The 24,982-nt window shown below is 47.0% G+C and overlaps 1 protein-coding gene across 1 annotated transcript in view; it reads left to right on the plus strand.

Moving 5' to 3' along the window:
• Xylt1 (xylosyltransferase 1) overlaps window positions 1-24,982 on the plus strand; it is a 296,401-nt gene that overhangs the window by 68,493 nt on the left and 202,926 nt on the right. The window contains exon 2 of the mRNA XM_005351043.3: window positions 19,521-19,559. Coding sequence (XP_005351100.1) covers window positions 19,521-19,559 — 39 coding nt within the window. The remainder of the gene's footprint in view (window positions 1-19,520; window positions 19,560-24,982) is intronic.

A 24,982-nucleotide genomic window follows, 5' to 3' on the forward strand; every position in this document is an offset into this window, starting at 1 on the left:
GTGTGTGTGTGTGATATAAATGATATACCCTTTAGGTAATTTAAACTTTGACTTTTCAGTGTTCCAAAGTGTAGGGCTCAATGAGATGAAGTTCTGTCAGACTGATGGACAGCTGTCACTGCATCCCTCTCCAGCATGTTCTCATCTTCCCAAAATGAAACCATGAACTCATGGAACAATAGCTGTACATCAGAGTCCAGCTCCTAATCACCATCATCTACATGTCCTTCTGCCTCTCAGTCAAAGTCCATCTTCATCTCTCGGATCAGAGTTGTCCGCTGTCCAGGATCCCTACCATACACATTACCCATGGGATGCCCTAAGGTGGGCATGACATTCCCCTGTTCCCTGTGTTGGATAGCACTACTGTGAAATTTGATTGATTTTAATCGTCCAGGTACCATGTAGCTCATTCAGGATGAGAATACCGCACTAATTTTACTTCATCATTCTTGTTTGTACATGTGTGTGCATATGTGTATATGCATGTGTGTGGAGTGTGCACGTAGTGTGTGTGTTCATGCACACAAAAGTCAGAGGACAACTTTGGGTGATGTTCTCTAGAAGCTAACCATGTTTTGTTTGAGATGGGATCTTTCATTAACCAGGTAATTCTCCAAATAAGCTGGCAGGCGAGGGAGCACCAGCGTTCCGCTTGTCTTTGCCTCCTGTCTCACCATCACCAGCATCACGGACATGCTCCACTGTACCCTACGTGGGTTCTAAGGATTGAACTCAGGTCCTCACGCTTGCAGGGCAAGCAGTTTACCAATGAAAACTCCCTAGCTGCTTACTCTTCAGCTACTCTTCTCCGACAACGTTTGTGCTGTCTCTGGAAAGTAATCATTGCTTTAGGTTTTGGTGACACACTCTTATAATCCCAGCAGTTGGAAAGCCAAGGGAGTAGGATTGTAAGTTCAAAGTCAGCCTGAGATAAAGAGTGAGAGCCCGTGTTGGGAAAGGGCATGGATCTTTGCTCGTAATCATTTACATCTTTCCAAGGAAAAATTTCAATTCTTAAGATACGAGTGTGACTATCTGGGTGTGTATGCGCATGTATTTGTGTGTGAGCTTATGTGGTATTTGACTCACTGCACCCCTGTCATAGCAAGAAGCCAAGGTGAAAGGGCACAGCACTAAGTCAGGAGCCCTCTCTCTCCTGCTGAACCTCCGTTGTTCATCTGTGTAGTGGGTCACTTGTCTCTGGGCTCCTTGTAGCTCTTGTGTGCTCAAGTTCAGCAGAGAAAGGGATTATTTTCCTCAGCATAACTCAGTAGTCAGAATCCAGGACTGTCTGCTGATGGCTCCAGTGTGAATGGGGATGAGGAAGTACCCAAATCTCACAAGCGCCTCACGGTTCAGACAGACATGTTGTACATGATATGCTTAGGTTTGGAGGACTCCTGAGTGTTCTGGTTATACTTGGGACAGGATTTAAGAGACAGTGGACTGTGGGGTCCTGGATCCATTCTATTTAATTCACCCAACAGTGGGACAGGGGTGCGTGCTGGGTGGTGTTGACAGAGATATTCATTTATTTTATTGGCTGGTATGCTTTTTGAGAGAATGTCTCCCTAAGGAGCTCAGGTTGGTTTCAAACCCATGATCTTACTGCCCCATCTCTTGCCTGTTGGGACTTTCATTGCTTCCTCTTTTTCACCTCCTTTTCTCTCTCCTCCTCTCTACCCTCTTCTCTCTCCTGCAGAGATAGAACCCAGGCTCCTGAGTGAGCTAGGCAGGAGCTCCCGTTCCTCCCTGCAGCTGCAGCCCGGCTCTTCATTTCTCACAGCCTGCAAATATCCGTGTCATTTTCCCAAGCCCTTGGACTTGGGGCTACAAATTGACCTTTATCTAACCTAGATTGATTTTTTTTTAGTCTTTTCATTTTAGACAGAAGAAAGATATTTTATCAGACTTTAATATGCTGTCACATGTCCCCTCTTGATTTTCTCATCGTCCATAACAATATGGAAGACTGAATAATTTGTAAAGCTTGCTGGGTGGGAGCAACCTCTTGACTTTCACTGTATGGACTGTGATGATCCCTCTAAATGGAAAATAGAAATTATTGGAAATTCATCTTGAAATCTTCAGCATGGTGTCTCGCTGCGTGGCTGATCAGAGGGGCCTTAGCTATGATTGTGCAACAAAAAGCTTAGTGGATATAGCCAAGGTGGCTGGAAAGAAGCTACTTTCTCTCTCTGTCTCTCTCTCTCTGTCTGTCTCTCTCTTTCTCTCTCAGGGTGTGTGTGCACATGTGTATGTGTATGTGCGAGTGTGCACTAGTGAGCACATTTGAACCGATGCACGCATGCACATTTTCAGAAGCCAGAGGACATTGGGTGTCCTCTATCACTCTCCTCCTTATGCCTTTGAGACTCGGTCTCTCACTGAACCTGAGCTAAGCTGGCAGCCAGCAATCCCCGGTGACCCTGCTGTCATCCTCCAACAGCACAGGAATTACAGGTGTGCTTGTAGCTATGCCCCTGTTTTTTTACATGGGTGTCGGAGATTTGAACTCAGGTCCTCGTGCTTGTGCAGCAGTGCTCTTATGCACTGAGCCATCCCCTGAGCCTAAGAAGATGATATCTAATGAGAATTTGTGTCAGTTCACAGAAAAGCTTCGTCTTGATTGGACCAGAGCAGGTTCATTCCTGGTCTCGTGTTACTCATGCCATTCTCTCTCTCAAAGTACAAGGATCATACTCTGATTCTCAAAAACAACAGGCTGGGCTGGTGGGATGGCTTGGCCAGTTAAGGAGCTTGCTGCGAAGCCTGTTGTCCTGAGTTTGATCCCTGAAACTCACCGACACCTGAAATTTGAAATTTGCTTTCGGACCTCTACATGTGTACCATAATATATAATAAAATAAATAAATAAATTCAAGACCAAAAGACCTTACAACTACTTGCATTACTTGCATGAGGACCTGAATTCGATTTTCAGAATCTATATTGTATTTTTAAAATGTGGGTCTGCTGCTGTGTGCTTCTAATCCCAGCAGTGGAGGGGTAGAGAGAGATGTGTTCTTGTAGCCCACTGACCAGCCTGCTTAGTAGAATTGAGTTCTAAGGCAGTGAAAGATCTTATTTAACACACCAGCAACAACCACAAAAAAAGCAGACAGCACTTGACAGATACCCACAGTCAACCTCTGGCCTCCCTACACACATACATATACCTACAAAGGTCTACATCTCTATCCCATCCTTCCCCATAGCAATGGCTAACCTGCCTGCTTGTTTTATGTTGCTGCTAATGAGCTAGCCTGACTGTGGAAAAAGCCTGGTGGCAGTGATTGGCTGGAGAGGTGGAGGCACACACACAGCCTTTTGAGAACATTCTTCTCTGGTATGGCTTGAGAACGGTTTACCCAGTGTTTACACTGTATTAGACATCACGATTAAGCAAGAGATCCATTAGCACAACAGGAGCACACTTTCATGTTTTATGCAGACACTTGTGTATTTGACAGAAGGAGCTTGAACCCTGATGATTTGGGATATGTAGGGAATCCTGGGAGAATCCCCTGAGCACGCTAAGGGGCCACTGTCCTGGCATTGAAACCTGCACATGGATAGAAGCTGTAGAACGTCTCTCTACTTTTGACATTGTGCCCTTCTCCCCTTCTGTCTGCAAACTGATTTTCTCTTACTCTGTTAAAATGTGTAAGCAGTTTGCTCTACCTGCAGAAAGCAGGGTCGTAATTAGCCTTAATTTTTGAAGTCTGCAGCTGTAAACTGTGTTGGAAAGATTGAAAAGATTAGCGAACTAGTAATAAGATAATTGTCCCTGAGAAACACTGTTAGCATGTAAACACAGTTAGCAGGTGAGATCGGAAGAACTCTAACATTCCCCTCTTTTGGTGTTTGAGGATGCTCCTGCAAGCATGATTATAAATGCAAAGTCTAGAAGTGGAATTTGGAATGATTTTCCTCTTATTCATTCCTGCTTCTGTTCTAGCTCAGAGATCAACGTTGGTTTGGGGAACCTGATGCTGGCTTTTCCCCACTTCATACCTAAAACATGGACTACTAGTACCAGGAGTGGGGTGACTCAGAGAACTTTGAAAAATTTGAAGCACTAGGTGGACAATGTGGAGATCTCCTAGTTTTTAGAATGGAAGAGACCGTGTATACATACCTGTATTTTAAGTTTTTATGTGTAATGCTGGACACTAAACCCAAGGATTCATGCATGCTAAGGTGTGCTCTCCCACTGAAGTATGCCCCCCCAGCTTTGAGAACATACTTTAGATTTATGACATCCACACATAAAATATAATCCAGTAGAGCCTATACCATGAATCACATAAACAATATTCTTTCTGCTTTCCTAGCATAGACATCAACTGACCAGTGATGCCCTGTCATTTCTACACACACTTTTCTGTGTGGGGAGGCTGTCCCTCACCTTACAGTCAGGGAATATCCCACCATTCATCTTGGGCTTTGAGCATCTCTCTCCCATCTGCCTATTAGATTTCAACCTAGCAGGGTTTGAGATTCATTGGATTTAGAGTTAGTAAGTATTCACCCAGGGTGTTCTATGGACCCATCCCAAGCTGACTCGATTAAACATCCAAAGAAAGGGTCAGTCCTCAACCTTGGGAAAATGGAGCAAGTTATCCAAGCAGTACTAACACACCACATGATATAGCACTCTGTAGGGACTGTGTACATTGTTCACATTGAAAAACTGTGACCACCTCCCAGTAGGCAAGTCCGTGAGCACCAACAACTCTGGTGATCATTAGCATTTTTTAAAAAATATTTATTTATTTTTATTATGTATACAATATTCTGTCTTCATGTATCCCTGCATGCCAGAAGAGGGCACCAGACCTCATTACAGATGGTTGTGAGCCACCATGTGGTTGCTGGGAATTGAACTCAGGACCTTTGGAAGAGCAGGCAATGCTCTGAAACGCTGAGCCATCTCTCCAGCCCGATCATTAGCATTTTCATCAACTGATTCTTTTTTATTAACTTATGTGCCTGCTTTTGAGTAAAATGCTATTGTACACTTAGTGTAGCATCACGTGAATATAGCTTCTATACGCCTGAAGCATCCAAAAAGTTTGTATGGCTGGCTTTATTTCAGTGTTCACTTTCTTGGTTCCATTTGTAACTGAACCTCTGAAGAATGGATGTGTAGATCAGGGTAAGAAAGCGGCCATGGGACCGTACTTCTTCTCTGGCTGCATTCACTACTTTTAACCTAGTATCCCTGGGCATATCATAACATACTTCTCTTAGGCTGTGTCATCCTTGGGCATTGTAAACAAGTCTTCTTAGTAGAAAGCTCTTATCCCATTGTTCCAAGCTTTTCTCTAAACCTAGTTTCTCCTTCTGAAACCACGAGGCATGACTCAGACCCACTAAGGCAGAGATTATGAACCCCAGTTCACACTTCCACAAATCCCCATTCTTACCATGCAAGAGCATCCCAAGTGGAAAAATTGTGTTGGCACAGAGGCCTTGGCAAACTGCTGGGCCCATGCTTCTTCCCCGAGGGAAGGTTGCTGTTCAGCCCAGGTGGGCAGTGCCCTCATGAACTGTTGGATGTGTGTTATCAGATCTTCAGTTCTGCCAAGAAACTTGGGAATTTTGCATCTGTATGTGAAGATTGGCACTCAGTGTCACGCTTTCATTCTTACAGCATCGTGCAGGCTGATCAAAGCCCTTCTGAGCTGAATGAAGCATGCTGGTCCCAGTTCATTTGCTACTTCTGTGAAGTCTCTGGTAGTCAGAGCCCCCAAGTGCCCTCCCCACAGAGTCTCTGGAGCTTTGGGGACAACACTGCGTCGGGGATGAGTATCATTGGAGAACTCAGACTTTAACTAGGGTCTGTTTCCTCCCTTTTTTCTCACCCTCCCCTGCAGATGTCTCAGTGAAGTTCTTGGGAAGGAAGCACTGCGTCCCCTGAATGGAGCCTGCAGAAATGCCAAGCATGGCATGCATTTGAGCTAGCGTCCCCCTCCCACCCAGTGCAGAAAGGCATAGAAATAAAGAGAAGCATTGTGGGCTTTGGCTCAACCCAACAGGAATTAGCACAGAAGTTGTCCCCTGGGTGTCAATTATCAACTTGCCTGGGGATCTCAGGCTCTTGCTTGACCTTGGCAGGAGGTCTGACAAGTTGGGCTTTCTGGGTGCAGAATTGGTCGGTTCAGAAACAAAGCCATTGAGGCAGAGTTGAGGAGAGTTGCTTATTCGCTAGAGAAAGGAGTTCATTGTACATCGGGGTGCCCTGTACCCCCTTCCCTTCCTCTTGCCTGGTCCTGTCCCTTTCTCTCAGCTGGAGCTTTGTGAGCAGAGAGCAACACGCTGTCTCAGACTGGGCTTTCTTTGGTCTTCCTGCCTCTGGGGGCTGTGCACGTTTTTGGCTACTTGGGCCAAGTCTGTTGTTGTGGTTGATGAGAGCACTTCCTTCCAGGGCTCAGAGGAAAACAGCCCCACAGTCTGCAGGCAGCTGCAGAGGCGGCTGCAGGAAGCTAACAGACAGAGAACACCAGGAACTCCTTCCTGTTCTGCCTACTCCTGCCTGCTACCTCCCTCCTGACCCACAGCCCCCTCTCCCCTCCCAACTCACAGTCCCCCTGAGACAAGACTGTGAGGCAGAGGAGATGGTCCTGTTGATAAAGTGCATGCCACACAAATGTGAGGGTCCCATAGCCCCAGTGTCCTGGGAAGAGCCCAGTGCGTATAGGGGCATTTGTTGGCACAGCACTGAGGTGGGGACAAGAGGATCCATTGGCTGCCTAGTCTAGCTAGATGGGTGAGCTCCAGGTTCAGTGAGAGCAGTTGTGAAAGACTCTTGATGTTAACCTCCGGACTGCATACTATGCAAGTGCATGCAGAAGTGTGAGCACACAGAATCACATACACAAGCAACACACACACTAACATACAATGAAGTTCAATGTAGAGGTTTACCATTCATTGGTCATGTTTCTCATTAGAATCTTGTTTCTCCTGTGAGGTCATAGCACTGTATCCTGGGCATTCATTCCTGGGGCTGAGGTGAGATTGAGGCATATTGGAGAAGTTTTCCACAGGCGATATGGAAAGATCTTTTGTCCTGTGGGGTTATGTAAGATAAAGCCTGGACCCTGAGGTTGAGGAGGCACGAGGTTAGGTGCTTCCCAGTCACAGGTTGGTTGACTGGACTGACTCTACAGCTCAGAGTCCTTGTCTGACTCCAAGAGGCAGTAGCCATGCGGTTCTTGCTGTGGCCCTGAGGCCTGCCTGTCTTTGCCTCATCTGCTGACATCTCGACAAAAGGCATTCATTAAGATACAGAGCTGTCATCCAACATTGAAATGGCTGCAACTGCTTTTTAAAAATGTGTCGCTTTTTGCATAGGTCAAAGCAGACCACACCCAAGTGTCCTGGGTCCTCTTTGGTTGTTGATTTTCAAATAGTAAAGGTTAAACCCACCTGGCTGTCTGGTTCTGAGCAAGTCACTTGCCTGCCTGAGCCATAGTTCTACCTCTTTAAATTAGGAACAATACCCCAGGATATCAGTAATGTGGAAAACCAATAAACACACGATGTCACAAAGAACACCTCATCATGGTAGAAATATAGAAAGAAATTGCTCATGTGTCCAGACTATAGGGGTGTTTTGTTTTGCACATGTCTGTCTGTCTTAGAGGCAAGTATACAGCCCAGTCTGGCTAAGGATGACTTTGAACGTCCGACCCCTCTTCAGGTGTCTCCTGACTGTTAAGATTGCAGGTGTATTCCAGCTTGTCCCTGTGTTATGCAGTGCTCAGGATGCATGCTAAGCAAGTGTTCTACCAACCAAGCCACATCCTCATTCCCACGATGAGTATTATACATGTTCTGCCAGAGTGGCTGGAAGATGTCATAAAATGATGCTCATGTTTTTATTGTTGACACTTGCTGATTGTGGTGCCTTTTTAAGAACCAGCGAATGCTAGCTGTGAAGATGGCCATCATCGTGCTGGGGTTACTCCAGTGAAGCTGGGACTAGGATGGGATGGGGCCATGTTGAAGAAGTTATCCACTAGCGTAACACACCACGTCTTGGATTAGCCTAGCATATACTAGGTTCTGAATTATATGGCCAGCATTGAAAAATAAAATGACCATCATCATCATCATTGATAACCTCACCGGTGTCACAAAGATATGGGAGTGGTTCAGGAAGTGATGCTGGGCCTTCCTCTGCTGAGGTGTTCTGACCCCTGAATGTAGAAAGACCATCGGCTTCCTCGGGTCCTCAGAGTGACCACATATTTTTCGCTGTTCTCCCAGCCCAGGGAGGACCTCCTGCCGTTCCAGAGTCTGGAGCCCAGAGCTCTTTCCTCCCTGCCCTCAAAATTGGTTTTTCCCCTCCTGGCTTGTGTTGGCATTTCTGTGTGTGGTCTCTTGGAAGTGTTCCACCCATGAAGCAGAGCTGAGTCACTCTTCCAGAGCTGGGATGTGGTGTCTTTGGTACAAAATATGTACTGGTACAAGACGAACAGAAAGAAAAGGAGAGGAGCCTGGGAAGGCTGAGAAATTTGTTTTGGCAAAGCAGGATGAATCTGGGACTCAGGAACGTCTAGAAACTTGGATCCCAGGCTCCGATTTTGGCAGTGTTGGGGATCAAATCCACGGATCATATGCTAGGCAAATGACCTACCACTGGCTCCATTCCCAGCCATACTGAATTTTGATTCAGACTGGAGGTAGCCCTCAGGAAATACACTTCTCTCCCGGCTCTCACATGACTCACCAGGAAGCAGGAGGCTAGACTGAGGTCAGCGGTCACTAAGTCAATCTCAGAGGAAAGATGGAGTCTGTCTATGATGTCTGCTCATTTGCCATATTGAGAATCTGAAGCCACGTCATGGTTGAGCAATACCTTCATGATGGACTGGGAATATGGCTCCCTTAGGAGAGGGCTTACCTACCACCTGCGAAGCCCTGGGTTCAATCCCCAGCAGCGCACAAATCGGGCATTGTGCACTCCCCTGTAATGCCAGTATTTGGGAGCTGGAGGAAGGACACTCAGATGTTCACAGTCATCCTTGGCTATGTAACAAGTCTGAGGCCAACCTGGACTTCATGAGCTGCTCTCTCAAAAACCATATATGTATACACCACAGACACACACACACACACCCTCATAGGCCCCGCAGAGGGATGTAGCTACACACCTGTATCTCTAAGTTCTCTTCTTTTGCTCTTTTGCTCTTAATCTCACATCTGGGTTCAAATCCTTTGTTCCTGTGGAACAAAGCCCTTCCTTACCAGTCCCCAAAGCCACAGGACACAGCATAGCGTCAAACACCAGGTAGGAAATAACCTCAGTGACATTGGTTCCAGGATGGCTTCTGCCATCTTGGCCATCCCAGCAAGTGAATGCAGAATTGGTAGGTGCCCGGGAAATGCTCATGACAGAGCTAAGCTTGGGGCATGGCTTGTGTGGCCAGCTCCTGGAAGATGTCCTTCCGTGCATAACTGGAGGAGCATATTCAGAAGCCCAGTCAAGAGCTCCTGTCTGTGTGGCACTGGGTAGAGATGAGTCTGCTACATCGTGGGGCCTCTTTGTGGCCTGAAGTGATTTTTAACTTAAAACGAAGGGAACTGTGAAGTGACAGTAACTGTCCTCAGAGGAAGACTGCCACTCTGACTTTCCCACTCTGGGCTAAAGCTGAGTCAGGCTAGGGACACCATCTCCGTCGATTTCCACAGCAAGGATGAGATATCCTTGTTGCCCTCATTATTATTGTTGTTCTTGAGTGTGTAGGCACGTGTTTTTGTATGTGTATGTCCCGTCATGAGTGAGTGTGTACATGGAAGGCATAAATAGCCCTTGGGTGCTGCCCCTCAGGACCCACCGATCTTATGTTTGGGGACAGGATCTCCCTCAGAGACCTGGAGCTCTTTGTAGGCCACACTGGCTGGTCAGTGAGCCGCAGGAATCCTCCTGTGTCCACCTCCCCAGCTTTTAACATGGCTCTGAGGAATGAACTCAGGGCTTTATGCTTGTGGGGTAAACATATTTTCTAACTGGCTCCTCAGTCCCTATAATTTAATTCACTGTCACAATCATTAACTCGAAGACCCACAGCAAGGAAATGGGGAGAGCAGGAACATTTGATCCAGTCCCCTAGCCCTTGTGGGTTCCTACTAGGCACTGACCATTAAGCTTGTGAAATGGGGTTGGTGATTCCCATTGGTCGTGTGGCTGTGAACTATTGAGGACACTTGTCACATAGTGGTCAACAAGTGCATCCATGGCACCAAGCCCTGTGGTCCAAGTGCTGGCTCTGCCATTGCATCAGCTGCTTTTCCGTAGCTGGGCTAGCATCCTTTGGGAACAACAGAGGGGGAGGATGGTTTGTCCTGGCTCATGGTTTCACAAGCTGCATCCGTAGTTCTCTGGCTGTGATTCTGGGATCATGCTGCGGCAGGGTAGCATGGTGAGATTGTATAGGAGGCTCGGGGCAGGTAGGAAGGAAGGAGAGAGACAGGGAGAGAAAGCAACTCCAAGGAGTTGCTCTTTCCATGATCTACTTCTTTTCATTAGGCATTACCCAATATTTCTTCTCCAAATATTCTCCAAGTCACGTTCCCACCTAGGGACCAACCTTTCACTGTATGATCCTTTTGGAGAGTCACTTCAGAGCCAGACCCTCAGAGATACCTACTAATGGTCCAAGCATCAGTTACACCATCTGATAGATGAGCTTTTAATGTCACCTCGCAGACATGAGATTTCAGTGGCTTGCTTAGTACAGGGCCCTACACTGAGGAGGGTCCTAATGCTCCCTCATGTCTGATTACTGTAAGCGGTGTCCAGACGTATGCCCTTATTTATTTTTTGTGGTGTGGTGAATGTGCACATGCGCATTCGTCTGTGGGAGCAATTGTTCATGAAGGTCCGTGTCCAGGTCTGGAGGTTGCCAGAAGGTGTCAGCCTCAGTTATTTCTCCACTTTAGGTTTTTGGAACAGTCTTACACTGAATGTCACTGACTAGACTGACTGACTGCCAGGCAAGCCCTGAGATCCAGCCGGCCCGACTCCTTACCCCAGTGCTAGGGTTCCAGATGCCCATTGCCACACCTGGCTTTTAGGTGGGTGCTGGAGATCCTCAGCTTTGTCCAGCCAGCATTTTGCCAGTGCAGCCCTTGCCCCAGCCTGCCACCTTCTGTTCCAAGACAGGATTCCTTGTTGAACCTAGAGCTCACTGACCGTGCTTGGACAGGGAATACTTCCCTGACAGCCATCTTCTTAAGGAATAGTGGACACTTTCAGGTACAAAGAACAAAATGGCACATACCAATGGTAGATGGTTTTCTTAACCTTTCATGATTCAGGGTCCACACAGGAGGGAGTGAAGCATTATGGTGATGGCTCAGATCCCATGAGTTCTCTGTCGTGTTGCCCCAGGCTCTGGGTGATGAACTCCCTGCTCCACTGGCTTGAGCTTCACTGCAGATCCCTGGAGGGATTTGGATTTAAAATAGATGGAAAGGGTGTTGAACAGGAAGGAGACCTATACATGTTCAAATCTTTTTAAATTTGAAAGGTAGCAAGAGAAAGACAGAAGTGCCTTGCTACAATGAAAGCACTGCTATGCCCCCTCCCTCTCTGTGGGGTTTTTCACCTCCATCCCAATTTGGAGCAAGGTGTGTTCTGTGTGATTCTGGCCTGCAGCCAAACCAGAACACACCTCCCTGAGGTGACAGGTAGTGCTCTGTGACCCTGACAACCCTTCTTCATCACTCAGTATCACTTGGCCGCCTTGTGCCTTGCCTTCATTGCCAGGGCCATATAGGTGAAAGAAGTCCTCAGGGAAATCCCAAGGAGACTTAGAGAGAAACCGCCATTATGCAGCATCCATTGCTGTGTTTAGAGCTTGAGAAAGAGGTGAGAAGAAACCATATCCCTTTAGGGAGGAGGTGTTAAGAAGAGGCCAGCAGCGGACATTTCCATGGGGCAGGAGAGGAAGAAATAAACAGCTAGAGTATTGCAGAAAAATTCGTCAGGACGCAGATGCCCCCAGCATCAGATGTGTGAAGAGTCGTGTGTGCAGAACATACTCAGTGGCCAGCTGTATCGACATGCGAGTTCTGCCTTTGTTACTTCACCTGGGTTATATCTTCCTGATACAGGGCAGAGGCCCTGAGGATACCTTTAGGTGAGAATGGCCCAAGGGCATTCAGTATAAATGTAGCTCTTTTGAACTTTTGCTTAGAATACCATTAAGGGAGTTCCTACCTTGGGAAATAGAAGTTAAAGGGTGCCCGTCTGGCATCAGAGAAATCAATCCTTTGGTCCTGTCTCTTGCCCTTCTGAGCACTGTTTGTGAACGGACTTACCCCCACCATGAGTATCAATGACAGGGGAGCAGAGGCGTCCTCAGGCAGGGCTACAGCTAGTGTACCTGTTTGGCACACAGAGAACACATGAAATGGCTTTGGTGACTTTCGTGCACTCCTTGCTAAGATGGAGTAGTTGGTGTCTACAGGAACCTTGGGTTTCAGAGGAATTGTGCCTTATTAGAGTTGTATATGCAGGGATATGTCAACATGTTCATTAATATGGCATGAAAGATGCAAGGAAGATTGTTTTGAAACCACAAGCATTATTTTCCAGATAGGGTCTCACTGCATAGCCCCAGCTAGCCTAGAACTCTCTATGTAGGCCGAGCTGGCCTTACACTCACAGAGATCCAAGTGAATTTGGTTGATTAAAAACATGCACATCTTTTAAACATCTGTTTTAATGGGATGTTCGGGAGGACTGACAATGTCAGCTGTTTCCTGCTCTCAAAGATGAGGGCACTGTATCTCTAAGTCTGTCCAGGTCGCTCTAGGTTTATACCTACTAGGTAGAGTGTATTAGGGATGCTCCATGTGTCCCACACAATAAGTCCTGTGTTCCACATTCACAGCGACTATGGGGGAAGCTAGTCTCTTCTGCTCTGCAGGGTTCGCCTGAGGTCACTGCTGTTTGGTGCAGTTTGAATGGCATCCATTCAGCATTCCTCATGGAGACTCTAACCCTCAGGATCTCCAAATGCTACTGCACTTGGAGATGGGTTCTTTAAAAAAAGTGATACGACACCTTCGTGAGGAATCCAATGTGCTGTCATTGCACAAAGAAGAGGTTTGGCTTTGGAGATACCAGGGAACCATTAGAACAAAAGTCCCATGAAAAGGTAGTAATAAGGGGTCTATGTAAGCTAGCGGAGGAGACTATTTCAAAGCAAGCCTGCAGCACCTTGACTTAGGGCTTCAGAACTTAGTCCAGTGAGGAAATGAATGTCTGTTGTGTTTGCATCGACCACTCTGTGTGGTGCTATGGCAAGTCAAGCAAACTAATACAGTGGTTAAGCATGATTTGAACTCAGAGCTGACCTCTGACCTGCCCTCTCTTCCCCTGAGCACCGTTGCCCTGTGCCAGGCTCTGACCCATGTCTATATAACTAAAGTGTCTTTCAAGGCATTTTGATCTGGAAGTAAAATGCCCCTGCCCAGCCTCATGTATCAGAAGACTTGATCCTACCGTGTGGTACTGGTCTATGGGGTTGAGGAACCTTCTAGTGAAAAATGTACCTTCTGGTCCACCAAGATGCAAGGAGTGACACCCACAGGTCCCTGCTTTCATAAACTCCACCGCGCCTTCCCTGTGTTCTCACAGACCACCCTGAGCCATGAGCCAGCCTCCTCCCTCCATCGCTTCTATTGGGGGTTTGGTCACAGCAATGAGGAAAGGAGAAAAGAGAGCTTCTGACTTGGTCTCCAGACTCAGCTTCCACTGGTGGCCTCTGGCAAGCCTGTGTCTCTGGAGTGTTGGGGTGTTTGGGGGTGATGTTTTTAGTCCTTCTAGTTAGCGCTAGATAACTAAATTAAAGGCATTTTTTTTTTCTTTTTGAGACAAGGCCTGGAACTCAGTATGTCTCCGAGGATGGCCTTGAACAAGCTTCCAGTCTTCCTATAGCCTCCACACGCTGAGATCGCAGGCATGTAACTTCACACCTAGGCCATATGGTGCTGACAGGTAAATCCAGGGATCTGTGCTTAATAGTAAGCAGTGAACCAGTGGAGCTCTGCCCCTGCTTAGAGCACATCTCCATGGTGGAAGTTTTTCAGTTTCTACTCACAGTCACAGGGTTCACAGTGAGAGAGAGCCAAGCTAGTCTTCAGACACATCTCATGGGAATGGTTGAGACACAGGGTGTACTGTAAGGGCCCATTGACTTCATAGGGCTTGTGTGGAAGGCATGAGTCATTGTCACCTCCGCCCCAAGCCATTGCCTAATGTCCAATAACAAACTGCCTGTCATGTCCTTAGAGCAAAACCAAAAACAGAGAAGTGCTTGGTGCAGGGTTGGGGTTCAGAGGCTCACCTTCCTCCTCCCTACTTTCTCTACTGGAGTTTACTTGCTTGTTAGAAGCTGGCCTTTGGTCTCCACAGACTAGACAGTATTTGAGTTCAGCTTCCTGTCCTTATGAACAAAACTGGTGGTGGACAGATGAGTTTCATTTCTCTAAGGCTGCGATCTGACTCTCCTCGGATTGAACAGTTAGCCAGAGGCAATTGTACACAGAGTCTCTCTGACTCATGCCTGGCTTCCCTGTGGTGACCGGCAGGCACAGTGCAAGCTGCTGGCATAGAACTCTGCAAGCACATGTGGCCTGACCTGGCTAACTCCTCAAGGTCCCTTAGTGGCAGGGATCAACCTCATGTGTCAGAAGACTTGATCCTACGGGGTGGTCATGGCATCCGTGTTAATTTCTCTTAATGGTATCTTTGATGTATACATGTATACAGATACTAAAGTGTGTGGGGGGTTCTGGTGTTTGTTGAGATGGTATTGCCTATTGCTGAATGTGTCTCCAGTAGACATGAGCTCAAGTGCAAGATGGCTTTTTCCAACTGGGGCTATCCTCTCGGGCTATATTCTCCATGAGAGAAAGGACTATCTGTGGCTCGGCGCTCTCCCTTGTGACCTGGGCAGGTTGTTCTTGCTTTCTCTGGCCACCAGATCCTCTATCTTATCATCTGAGGGTTGTTGCAGGGGAAATGAGATGGTGGCTGTATAGGAGGCAAGCCCAGGACCTGGAGTGTGGAAAGATTTCACCAGACATCAGCTGCTGTTGCTTGTAAGCATCCCCTTCCTTCCAAACCTAGTTCTCTGACATCGGAAAAGGCGGCATCAGGTCTGTTCATGTAACTACTGCAGATGCTCAGAATTCCAACATCACTTCTGGCTCCAAGCATTCTGAACAAGGAATGCTCCCATAGCAGTGTTTAACTGTTCTAAGCCTTGATTAAGTAATAAAGTTAATAAGGTCAAGGAATGGAAGTTGTATCTTCACGGGGAAAGAGAATCCTTAGTGGACATCTCCTTTAGTGTTTATTGGCCGCTAGTGATTCCTTCTGAAGAATCCTGGAGGATACAGAAGGTGACCTCAGAGGCCATGCAGGGTCCTCATGGCCAAGTGCATCTCGCTTCATGTCATTCATGGTGCAGTTAGCAGAGGGCCCAACCCTGATAAATGATAGTTGTTTGTTATAGTTTTCTAGGTTATTTTTTCCTTTGAATGCATTTGTAGACTTAAGAAAAGTGAGTTGCAAGGTTGTGGGGGTTTCTGGCAATATATTTTAGTTCTCTCAAGGTCAGTGTTTAGAAAGTATATCAGTTAGATATGACCACAGTCATGCTGTGTAACAAATGACCTCGAACTCAGTGCATGAAAATAGCATCATGTATTTCCTTTGTGCTTTCATGGTGGTTAGAGGTCAGTTGGTCTAAACTAGGCTTAGTCTAAGCTGCAGGTTGGTTCCATGTCTCTCCACATGGGTCTCCACTTCCTTGCACCAGCAGGCCACCTGAGTCATATTCTTCTTGAGATGACACAACCACAGAGGGTTGTGTTCAAGCATATCTTTCACTTCTGTGGATGACATGTCCTGATAAACTTCCCGCGGACCAAGTGAAGTGGCCCTGGCCAAGCTGAGGCTGTAGGGCAGCATGCCATAATCAACCTCAAAGTCCCACAGCCACAGAGTGTGACTCTAGGAGGCCGTGAGGAACAAGGGTCACTAATTCGCTCTCCTCCATTCTCCGCTCGCCTTCTCCAGTTTGTCATTGCAATAGGTGCCTTAAGGGCCTTCCTTAGCACAGGAGGTTCTGTGGTCCTGCATCCTCATTACGATTCCAGGAGCACTCCACTGGATCGGGCAAGCACGTTGCAAATTCCCCTTTGGTCTCCTAAAGCCTTCTCTCTGACAGACAGGAATTTACTCTACTGTAAACCTAAGAGTCCCAATTTAGACAGACACGATGGATTAGGCAGACGGCATCATTGACCCAGTTCCACTTCGTTAGCCTTTCCAATTAAAGAGGTTGTTACTGTGAGTGAGACCTCACAGATATGCGGCCTTACCTGGAGTCCTCGGGACCCTGCTGGTTAGGGAAAGTCTCACATTTTCAGTGTGCACCCAGAGAGGAAAAGGAAGTGTGGTTGGCATGAGAACAGCCCAGTGTTAATGACACAGGCCCCTAGTGAGTGCTTCATCCACTTCCTGGCCAGTTAATTAAGATCCTAAATAAGGACCCTTTGTGCTCCCTCTCCCAGAAGCTTTTGAAATGAGCCTTGGACTCCTGACTGTGTGTGACAGGGTCTGTGATTTGGGAACCCCAGATAAAGAGTAGAGGCTGCGCTGTGTCAAGAGACCAGTCACTTGATATCATCCGCATAGTTGGCAGAGATTTTCCTTGGCTTTCCAAGGAAGGTCTTTCCCAGTGAAATCGTTCTTAAGGGGTTCGGGATGGCATTCCCCCTTTCGTCGCTGTCTTGGGATTCTGAGCAACGAAGCATAAGCCCCAGACAATAGCCAAATGGGCTGTGAAGCACGACTTAATTAATCTGGGCATTCACCCAATGCCCCGTGCAGCACTGGCTAGGATTTGGCTTTGGAGAAGGTGGCTAATTTTGAGAGTGAGCTACAGCTTTTCTGTTCTGACTCAAATCTCAATGAATATGGGCAGAGGGACAGTTAGAATAGACAAGCATGCTCACCCCGGTGGTGACATGAAGACGGGGCTATGTACTCTCACAGTGTGGGTCAAACAGGATCCTGCTCCTGGGGTCTGCTGTGCCCAGGGTCTGCTGCTCCCAGGGTCTGCTGCCAGCCACAGATGGGGAGGCTGAATCTGTCTCTGCAAGAGTAAACTGGGTCCTGCCCTGTGTGGCTGCTCGACAGGGAGCCAGGCTCAGCTCTCCAGCATTGTATATCATTGATCATAGAAAAAATAAGCATGTGGTTAGAGGGGTCTCTGTAAGGTTAGGGAGAATAGTGAGGCTGTGTCCTTCACCCTAAGTAGCTCAGTAAATGTTGAGTTCTGGTGGGTCATAGCTGAATCCTATCCTGGGAAAAGGGCAGGAGAGAGAACGGTGGCAAGGCCTAAGCTGTTTCTCCAAGACCCCTCATTAGTTCCTTTTGGGTCAGCTTTGCAATATTGCAGAGTGAAGAGAAAGCTCATCTTAGTGTTTTGCTCAGTGCAAGGACTTGCTGTGCTCAGCTGGTATGAAAGCCAGAGTGAGCGAGGTGTCTCCTTGGCAACATCCCTGAGCTGTGCCAGGGATGTGCTGGGACTTGGACTCAACACCTGGAATTGGGGGAAGATGAAGTCTTTACCTTCAAGGGAAGTCCACAGGTCAAAATGTGCCTGAGAGCATGCCTCAAATGTGCCACGAGGAAGATAATTGCCAAAGAGATTGAGAAAGGAGATGGGTGATCTGGTAGTGTGTTCCTGAAGTCCCAAGAAGAGAAGAATGGCCGTGGGTTTGAGTTTAGCCTGAGCAGCATATCAAGTATCATGCCAGCTTGGGCTACATAGACGTTGTCTCAAAAAAAAATAATTTAAAATATGTTTAAAGGAAGCAAAAGCTATCCGGCTTGATGATGCAAGCCTGTGAGCCCAGCAATTTAGGAAACGGAGGCAAGAGAAATGTAAGTTCAAGGCCAGCTTGGGATACAGTGAGTTTCAGCAGGCCAGCCCAGGCAGTTTACAGAGACCCGGCCTCAAAATACAGATCCAAGAGAGGGGAGGGAAGTGCTTGTTTAGCATACATGAGGCCCTAGGTTTTATCTTGTTTCTCTCTGTCTGTCTTTGTCTCTCTCTCAATCAAATGGTCGTTCCTCTCCAGCAGGAGTTGAGACTGTTACAGTTTGTCTTCCCTCCCTTTTATTCATGGTATTTAGAGAAGGGGAGCCTTCCTAGAAGCCTGTATTGGAAAATCTGTTTGGATAGAGCCAAGTTTTAAGCTGGGTTTCTACCCAGGGCCTAAAAGCATGGCTATTCTCTGTAGAACTGGCCAAAGGCGGTTTTCCCAGAATCATGAACACATATGATGGTTAAGTTCCCAGCAGACATGGTATAGACAGAAATAGCCTTTTTATGTGCTGGGCTTCCTGTTTTCCTCGGAAACCACTGGGGGGAGGAATGCCATCAGCTCCCATTAGTCAGTGCCTCCTCCAGCTGTCCCTCCCCCGACCCAGAATTTATGCTTTGTGACCCCAGACTTTACCACCCAGCATCCCCAGTCAATTGGCTTTTGTCAAGACTGAGTGAATGGGATGTTTCTCTGGCCTGAAAAGATCTTTCCTGGCATGCTGGAATGTGCTACTCACACAGGAATCGGCTCCTCCTTTTCTTTCTCTTTCTCATGTCTTTCTATTCTTATAGGATTAGACATAATCTCACAATCTTGTTATGAACCAGAACTTTGTATTTATGTTTAATTCTATTATGGACCCAAGTCTCTTTCATGTGGGGGAGGGGTAGGGCACTGAACACACTGGAGATGAATGGAAAAGGTGCTTTTCCTTTTTCTTGTCTGTATACGTGTGTGTGTGTGTGTGTGTGTGTGTGTGTGTGTTTGCACACACACACGTGGGTACATGGTGTTCTTATAAATACCTTATGGGTGCATGGTGCATGCGTGTGTGCTGGTACAAATGTCTGGGTGTCAGAGGACAGTTTCAGCTATCATTCTTCAGGAACTATCTACCCTTTTCTGTGATAGGGTCTCTCATTGGCATGGAGCACACCAAGTAGGTTAGGCTGGCTGGCAGTGCCCTCAGGATCTGCCTGCCACAATGCCCAGCTCTGAGATTATAGGTGCATATCCCCGCCCTAGTCTTTTAGGCCAGTGCTCTAACCCGCATCCTCATGCTTGTGGAGCGAGCGCTTTCCTGACTGAATCTGCACTCACCCCTTTCTTCTCAGCACTTCATTGTTTAGCAGATCTTCTTATGGACAATCTAGGGCCTCTTTCATGGCTTAGAAACGGAAAGGAAAGCTGGGATTCAGTAGGGGGCAGACTGGGTCAACTTCTGAAGCCCTCAGAGCATGGGGTAGACAGAGGCTGACCCGCCCCCCCTGACCGGGAGAGCAAGCTGGGTTGATTGCGATGTTCAGGTTGGAAGCTGACTCCCCTCCTCTCACCATTTATGAGCGTCTTCTCTGTTCTCCCCACAGGATCCACACCCGAGTCCACTGATCACCCTGGAGACCCAGGTGAGTGCCTCTCGTGGTCTTCGCCTCTTATCGTTCTCCTGAGGTTCTGTGATCAGTGACCACACACAGTGTGGTCGTCTCTGTGTGTCCTCCAAGCCCCGAGGGACTCGGAAGGGACAGACGGACATGTCATGTCACAATGCCCTCCTGCCTCATTTGTGTGTGTGGTGTGCACTGCCAGGTGTAACCACGCTGGTAGATTGTGCATACATGCGTGGAATTCTGTATGCATACACATATATGCAGGCAGGTCACGGAAGGCATCCCCCTGCCTTAGTGATCCGAAGCAGGTGACTGCAGAGGGAGATCAGAGACAGGAATGTCCGGTCAAAGATGGTGCTGTTTCTCTGCTCCAGATTGGACGGACTCTGCTCCTGAACACTTGGTGCACAATGCTACTGGAAATGTGGGGAGTCCTGCTAGAGTCATCCAGCGCTGCCGGGGAAACTGGGGCTCCTCTTGACAGTCTTAGTGTTGTCAACAAAAGGAACTGAAGAACGGGCTCAACTCAAAGCTTAGAAACAGTCTTATTAGAGTTTAAAAGAAAGCTCTCAGGTAGACAAGCTGTGGCGCTTGGCAGCTGCCCTGAAGAGAGAAACAGAGAAAAGAAAGGGCCATGCCTTTTGAGGGAAGCCAGCATAGAGGGCAGTCATGCAGTGGACAAGCAGCTACACAGCTGGAAGAGGGCTTTAGATGACGAGTGGGAAAAATTACCCAAAGTTCCAGAGAAAGAGTGCCTGGGCTCTGGGTGACATCTGAAAGGAGGAGACAGGAGAAGAAAGGGAAAGTGACATCTTTCTGAGTCCTGACTGAGAGAGGTAGGCAGACCCAAAGGAACTGCATGGTGGCTTGTAGGGACTGCACTAAGGGGCAGGGAATCTGGGAAGAAAAAGTGCATTATCTCATCAGAGGGCTAACTATTTCTCCTTTCGCTTTAGCATGACTTAAGGTGACTCGCCTTTCTGAAGGGTGGTCTCTTGGCCAGGTAACTGGCCATCTCACCTGGATTCACTCTTAAGGGATCAGACAACGACACCTATCCACTCAAAGATAGACTCCAGCCTTTTGGCTGGCAACAGCTTTCTCTTAATGGGTCTCCAAAGATATTGTAATAGCAAGACCCAGCTCCCAGAGCAGGAAGTTGCACTTTCTGTCTGCTTGGATACTGGAATATTCTGAATGATCTAGATAGCAATAGTGTTTCTGTGTAGGGCAGATGACCTATGAGTCCAGAGATGAAGACATGCCTGGACCTTGTGTCTTCTTTCTGGGTATCTGCCCCAGAGTCACTGAGACCCAGGTAGAATACACTTCTGTGTCTTCTAGCCTTGTGACATTTTTGAGACTCTGAACTCCAAGTCATTCCTTGGACATCTAGAACATGCCACCTGGCAGAGTCCTGGTGAGAGTCACAGGAAATAATCAGAACATCAAGGTACCTGGGTGTGCATAAGCTCTTATACCACAGTAGTGCAGCCTTTCCTCCCAGCCTTGAAGGTATCGTGTCTTTGAATTGATGGCCTCCTTAGCTCCATGCCTGGGTTAGACAGCAAAGAGAAAAGGAGGATAGAGTGGGCCTCCTTCTGAGCCCCAGAGAGAACACTTTCCAGCTGTCAGACACAGTAAAACATATTGCACATTTCATGGACGAGAAACAGCCCTTTGGGGCTTTCTGTGGCATGCTGGCAGATACCACCTGTTTTCCCTTGCTTTCCCCCAGCCCTGGGTCCTGGCCACTCAGCAGCATCTCTGCTTGAGTCTTCCCAATGAGAGCAAATAGACTCACAAACCCACCTGGCTTTAAGGTGGCCTGACTGTTAAGAAGCCCATCCTTAGCAGTGAACTGTATCTTTGTGGTTTCTCTCTACTTGTCTGTCTTTTTGTCCCAGGGTGCAGACCAGTATAGCTGCCCTAGGGAGGAGCAGACCCAGGGATGGCAGAATAGGATAGGCAGTGTGTCTCTGAGGAGGAGAAGAATCCCATGTCCTCTCTTCTGCTTTTGCTAATTCTTTGCACACTCTTTTAGTTTTAATTTTAATGCTCAGAGGATATCTGAGAAAGTCCTGAAGACATTTAGAGTTGTCTCATACATGGGGACCAGTTTATCCCCTAGTGATGGGTGGAGGGTCATTAATATAAAAGCAGCCAGTACATTACATGCTTCAGGCCAATGAGAGGTTCTGTCATAAAAACAAACAAACAAACAACAACAACGGCACCCAGGGAATAGTATCCAAGGTTGAACCATGTCTTCACCTAATAATTATTTCCCACAATGGGAAAGATCCCATCCAAGATTCCAGTGAGGTCAAAGTTTAAAGACATTATATCATAAGTCCTATTAGTGAAATCACAACTTTGAAGAGCTATGCCTGTGTACATGCAGGTATGAATATGTATCTACACACACACACACACACACATACACATATTCGCATTGTATTGAATATATTCTATATTACAGGTCAGGGAACCCTTATTGCTCTTCAAGCTGATGAGGGAGAGGGACTTGATCGGGGGAGGGGGAGGGAAATGGGAGGCGGTGGCGGGGAGGAGGCAGAAATCCTTAATAAATAAACAAATTAAAAATAAATAAATAAATAATAATTAAAGCTTTCCTTCGGCTATCCTCCAAAACCATTTCTGTGAGTCCCCAGATGTTATGTGTCTCACTTTGAGAAATATCTGCCTCCCTGTTTACCCTGGGTCATAAGATAACTCCCAGGGTAGGTCGTGAGGCAGCTTGTTGAGTGATAATTCTCCTCTCTTTGTTCCACCCTTCCCAGAAGGCAGCTTGTTCTGCTCAGGAATACTGAGGACATGCAGTCCATGTCCAGAGCCCAAAAGGCCACTCTTCTCCCTTGCACTTGCCCATCCCGTGCCCTTTGCCTTGGACTTCATCCAATCATCTTTTCAGAACCTCCATGGAAACAATGGAGGGTGCCCATGGCTTTGGAAAGCATGTTATGAGGGGGCAGAGCCCCTGCATAGTGGCCACTCTTAAGGTTCTGAGGGTTCCAGGGACCCAAGCCTCAGTGTGGTGGTGCAAAACACATTTTGGAGGAAGTGTTCCATTAGTCTTCAACAATGCCCCCATCAGTCTCAACTGGTCCACGGCCTTTGGGGTGTTAAGAAGAGCTGTAGGATATTGTCTTTATGACTTTAGACTTTGCATGTTAGAGAGGCATTATAGTGGGTGGGAAGAGCTGTATCAGCTGGTAAAGTGCTTGCTCCAGAGCCCCATTAGGAAAATAAATCTGGACATCATGGTGCTCCTCTAATCCCAGAACTTGGAAGGCAGAGACTCATTGGCCAGTCAACATATACGACTTGATGAACTCTAGGCCAATGAGAGACTCTTGGGTTGACCACTGGCCTCTGTACACACACACACACACACACACACACACACACACACACAGAGAGAGAGAGAGAGAGAGAGAGAGAGAGACAGAGAGACAGAGACAGAGAGACAGAGACAGAGAGACAGAGACAGAGACAGACAGACAGACACAGCATTACAACCCAAACAAAGTACGAATGTTTTTTGTGACTTGCCTCAAAGTCTTATGTGACATGGTACATCACAGGAGATGCAATGGAATTCTGCCCATCTGCCCTCCAGGAAGTAAGTCAGACAAGAAGACTAAGTTAGATTTTCTGGTAAAAAGTAGTTTAGTAAATGTGACCCATGTGCCATGGGCAAGATGGCAGGTATGGAGGCCTTGGAAGAGCTCAGCCTTCAGAGACAGCTTTCATATGAATTCTGAGTCCTAACTAGGTTCCCTCTTCCTTTCATAATGCCCTTTCTGCTCCCAGTGGGATTGCCTACTGTGTCTTAGAGTCCAGGAGCTCAGGTGTGACCGGGTACCACCATGAGACATGTCCTTATATCACGCATGTGCAGTATGGCTTTGCTGACAGTTCAGATTGAGCAGGATTCCAGGCCACCAATATACCCACTTGTTTCCTGCACCCCACTGGGCCTGATAATAATTGTAGGAGTCCTCATCTATGGCCTGGTGTATCCTTCTTCACACAGTTATGTGGGACTGGGGGAGATGTAGCAACTGGTTGCTGAGGGTCCTCTTATGCCCTCTGTCATCAGTGTGATGGAACTTTGTATCTGCTGGCAGCAGTAGGATTCTCTGCTTAGTGGTCAGATTGATATCATGAAGGGGTGAGGAATGTCCAAGTCCCTGGTGTCAGATCTCTCTGTACCACATGGCTCCTGTAGATGTCTCAAGTAAGCTCCACCTGACAATGATGACTGCTAATCCAGTCTTGGATAGAAGTACCTGGGAACCAGATGACTTAGGAATGAGAAAGTCTAACAGCAGAGACAGATGAAAGGACCTTAAATTTGGTTAGTGGCCTGGAATTATTACTGTCATTCCTATTACCAGTCACACTATTATGAGATTCAGTTTCCAGATGAGGCACTTAAAGGTCTTAAAAGTCAGATAACTTAGCCAAGGTCCCACAGAAGGGACATAGCAGTGGATGGGTGTCAAGCTCAGAGTCATATGACATCAGAATCTTTTCTTGCAGCCTCTGTTTTGTTAGGTTAGAGAATAAAATTGCTGGGATCAGTAGACAGATTTGCTAATGTTTAGACAAAGCCAGACGTGCCCGTTCTGGAGTTTATAAACCACCGTCTGTGGATGTACTTAGATGGGGGTGGATGGATGAATAGATGATACATAGATGACAGCCAGACACACAGATGATAGATAGCAGGCAGACAGATAGTGTCTTACTTACTATTCTATGCTGCAAATAGATATTGTGACTAATGCAAGTTATAGAACGGTGGTTCTCAACCTTCCCAGTGCTGTGACCCTTTAATAACAGTTCCTCATGTTGTGCTGACCCCCCAGTCATAAAATTATTTCGTTGCTATTTCATGAGTGTATTTTTGCTACTATTATGAATCGTAATATAAATATCTGATATGTGGGATATCTGAAATATGATCCCTGTAAATGGATTGTTCAACCCCAAAAGGGTCGCAGCCCACAGGTTGAGAATCATTGCAAGTCTAGCCCAAGTTACCTGATAGTGGGAGTCATGGGTTGAGGACTGCGGTTATAGAAGAAAGAGGAGTTTATTTGGCCTTACAGTTTCAGAGAGTGAGGTCATAACCATCACGGAGTAGAGCATGGCAGCAGGAAGGCAGGCATGGTCTAGAGCAGTAGCTGAGAGCTTACTTCTTGCTTGACTCAGAAGCAAGCAGCATCAGTCACACCAGCCTGTGGATTCCATTCTTATTCAAACTATCACAGACGATAGATAGATAGATAGATAGATAGATAGATAGATAGATAGATAGATAGTAGATAGATAGATAGATAGATAGATAGATAGATAGATAATTTATAGATGGTAGGTAGTAGGTAGATAGATAGATAGATAGATAGATA

The sequence above is a fragment of the Microtus ochrogaster genome, chromosome 8 (genome assembly GCF_000317375.1).
Source record: "Microtus ochrogaster isolate Prairie Vole_2 chromosome 8, MicOch1.0, whole genome shotgun sequence".
Lineage (NCBI taxonomy): Eukaryota > Metazoa > Chordata > Mammalia > Rodentia > Cricetidae > Microtus > Microtus ochrogaster.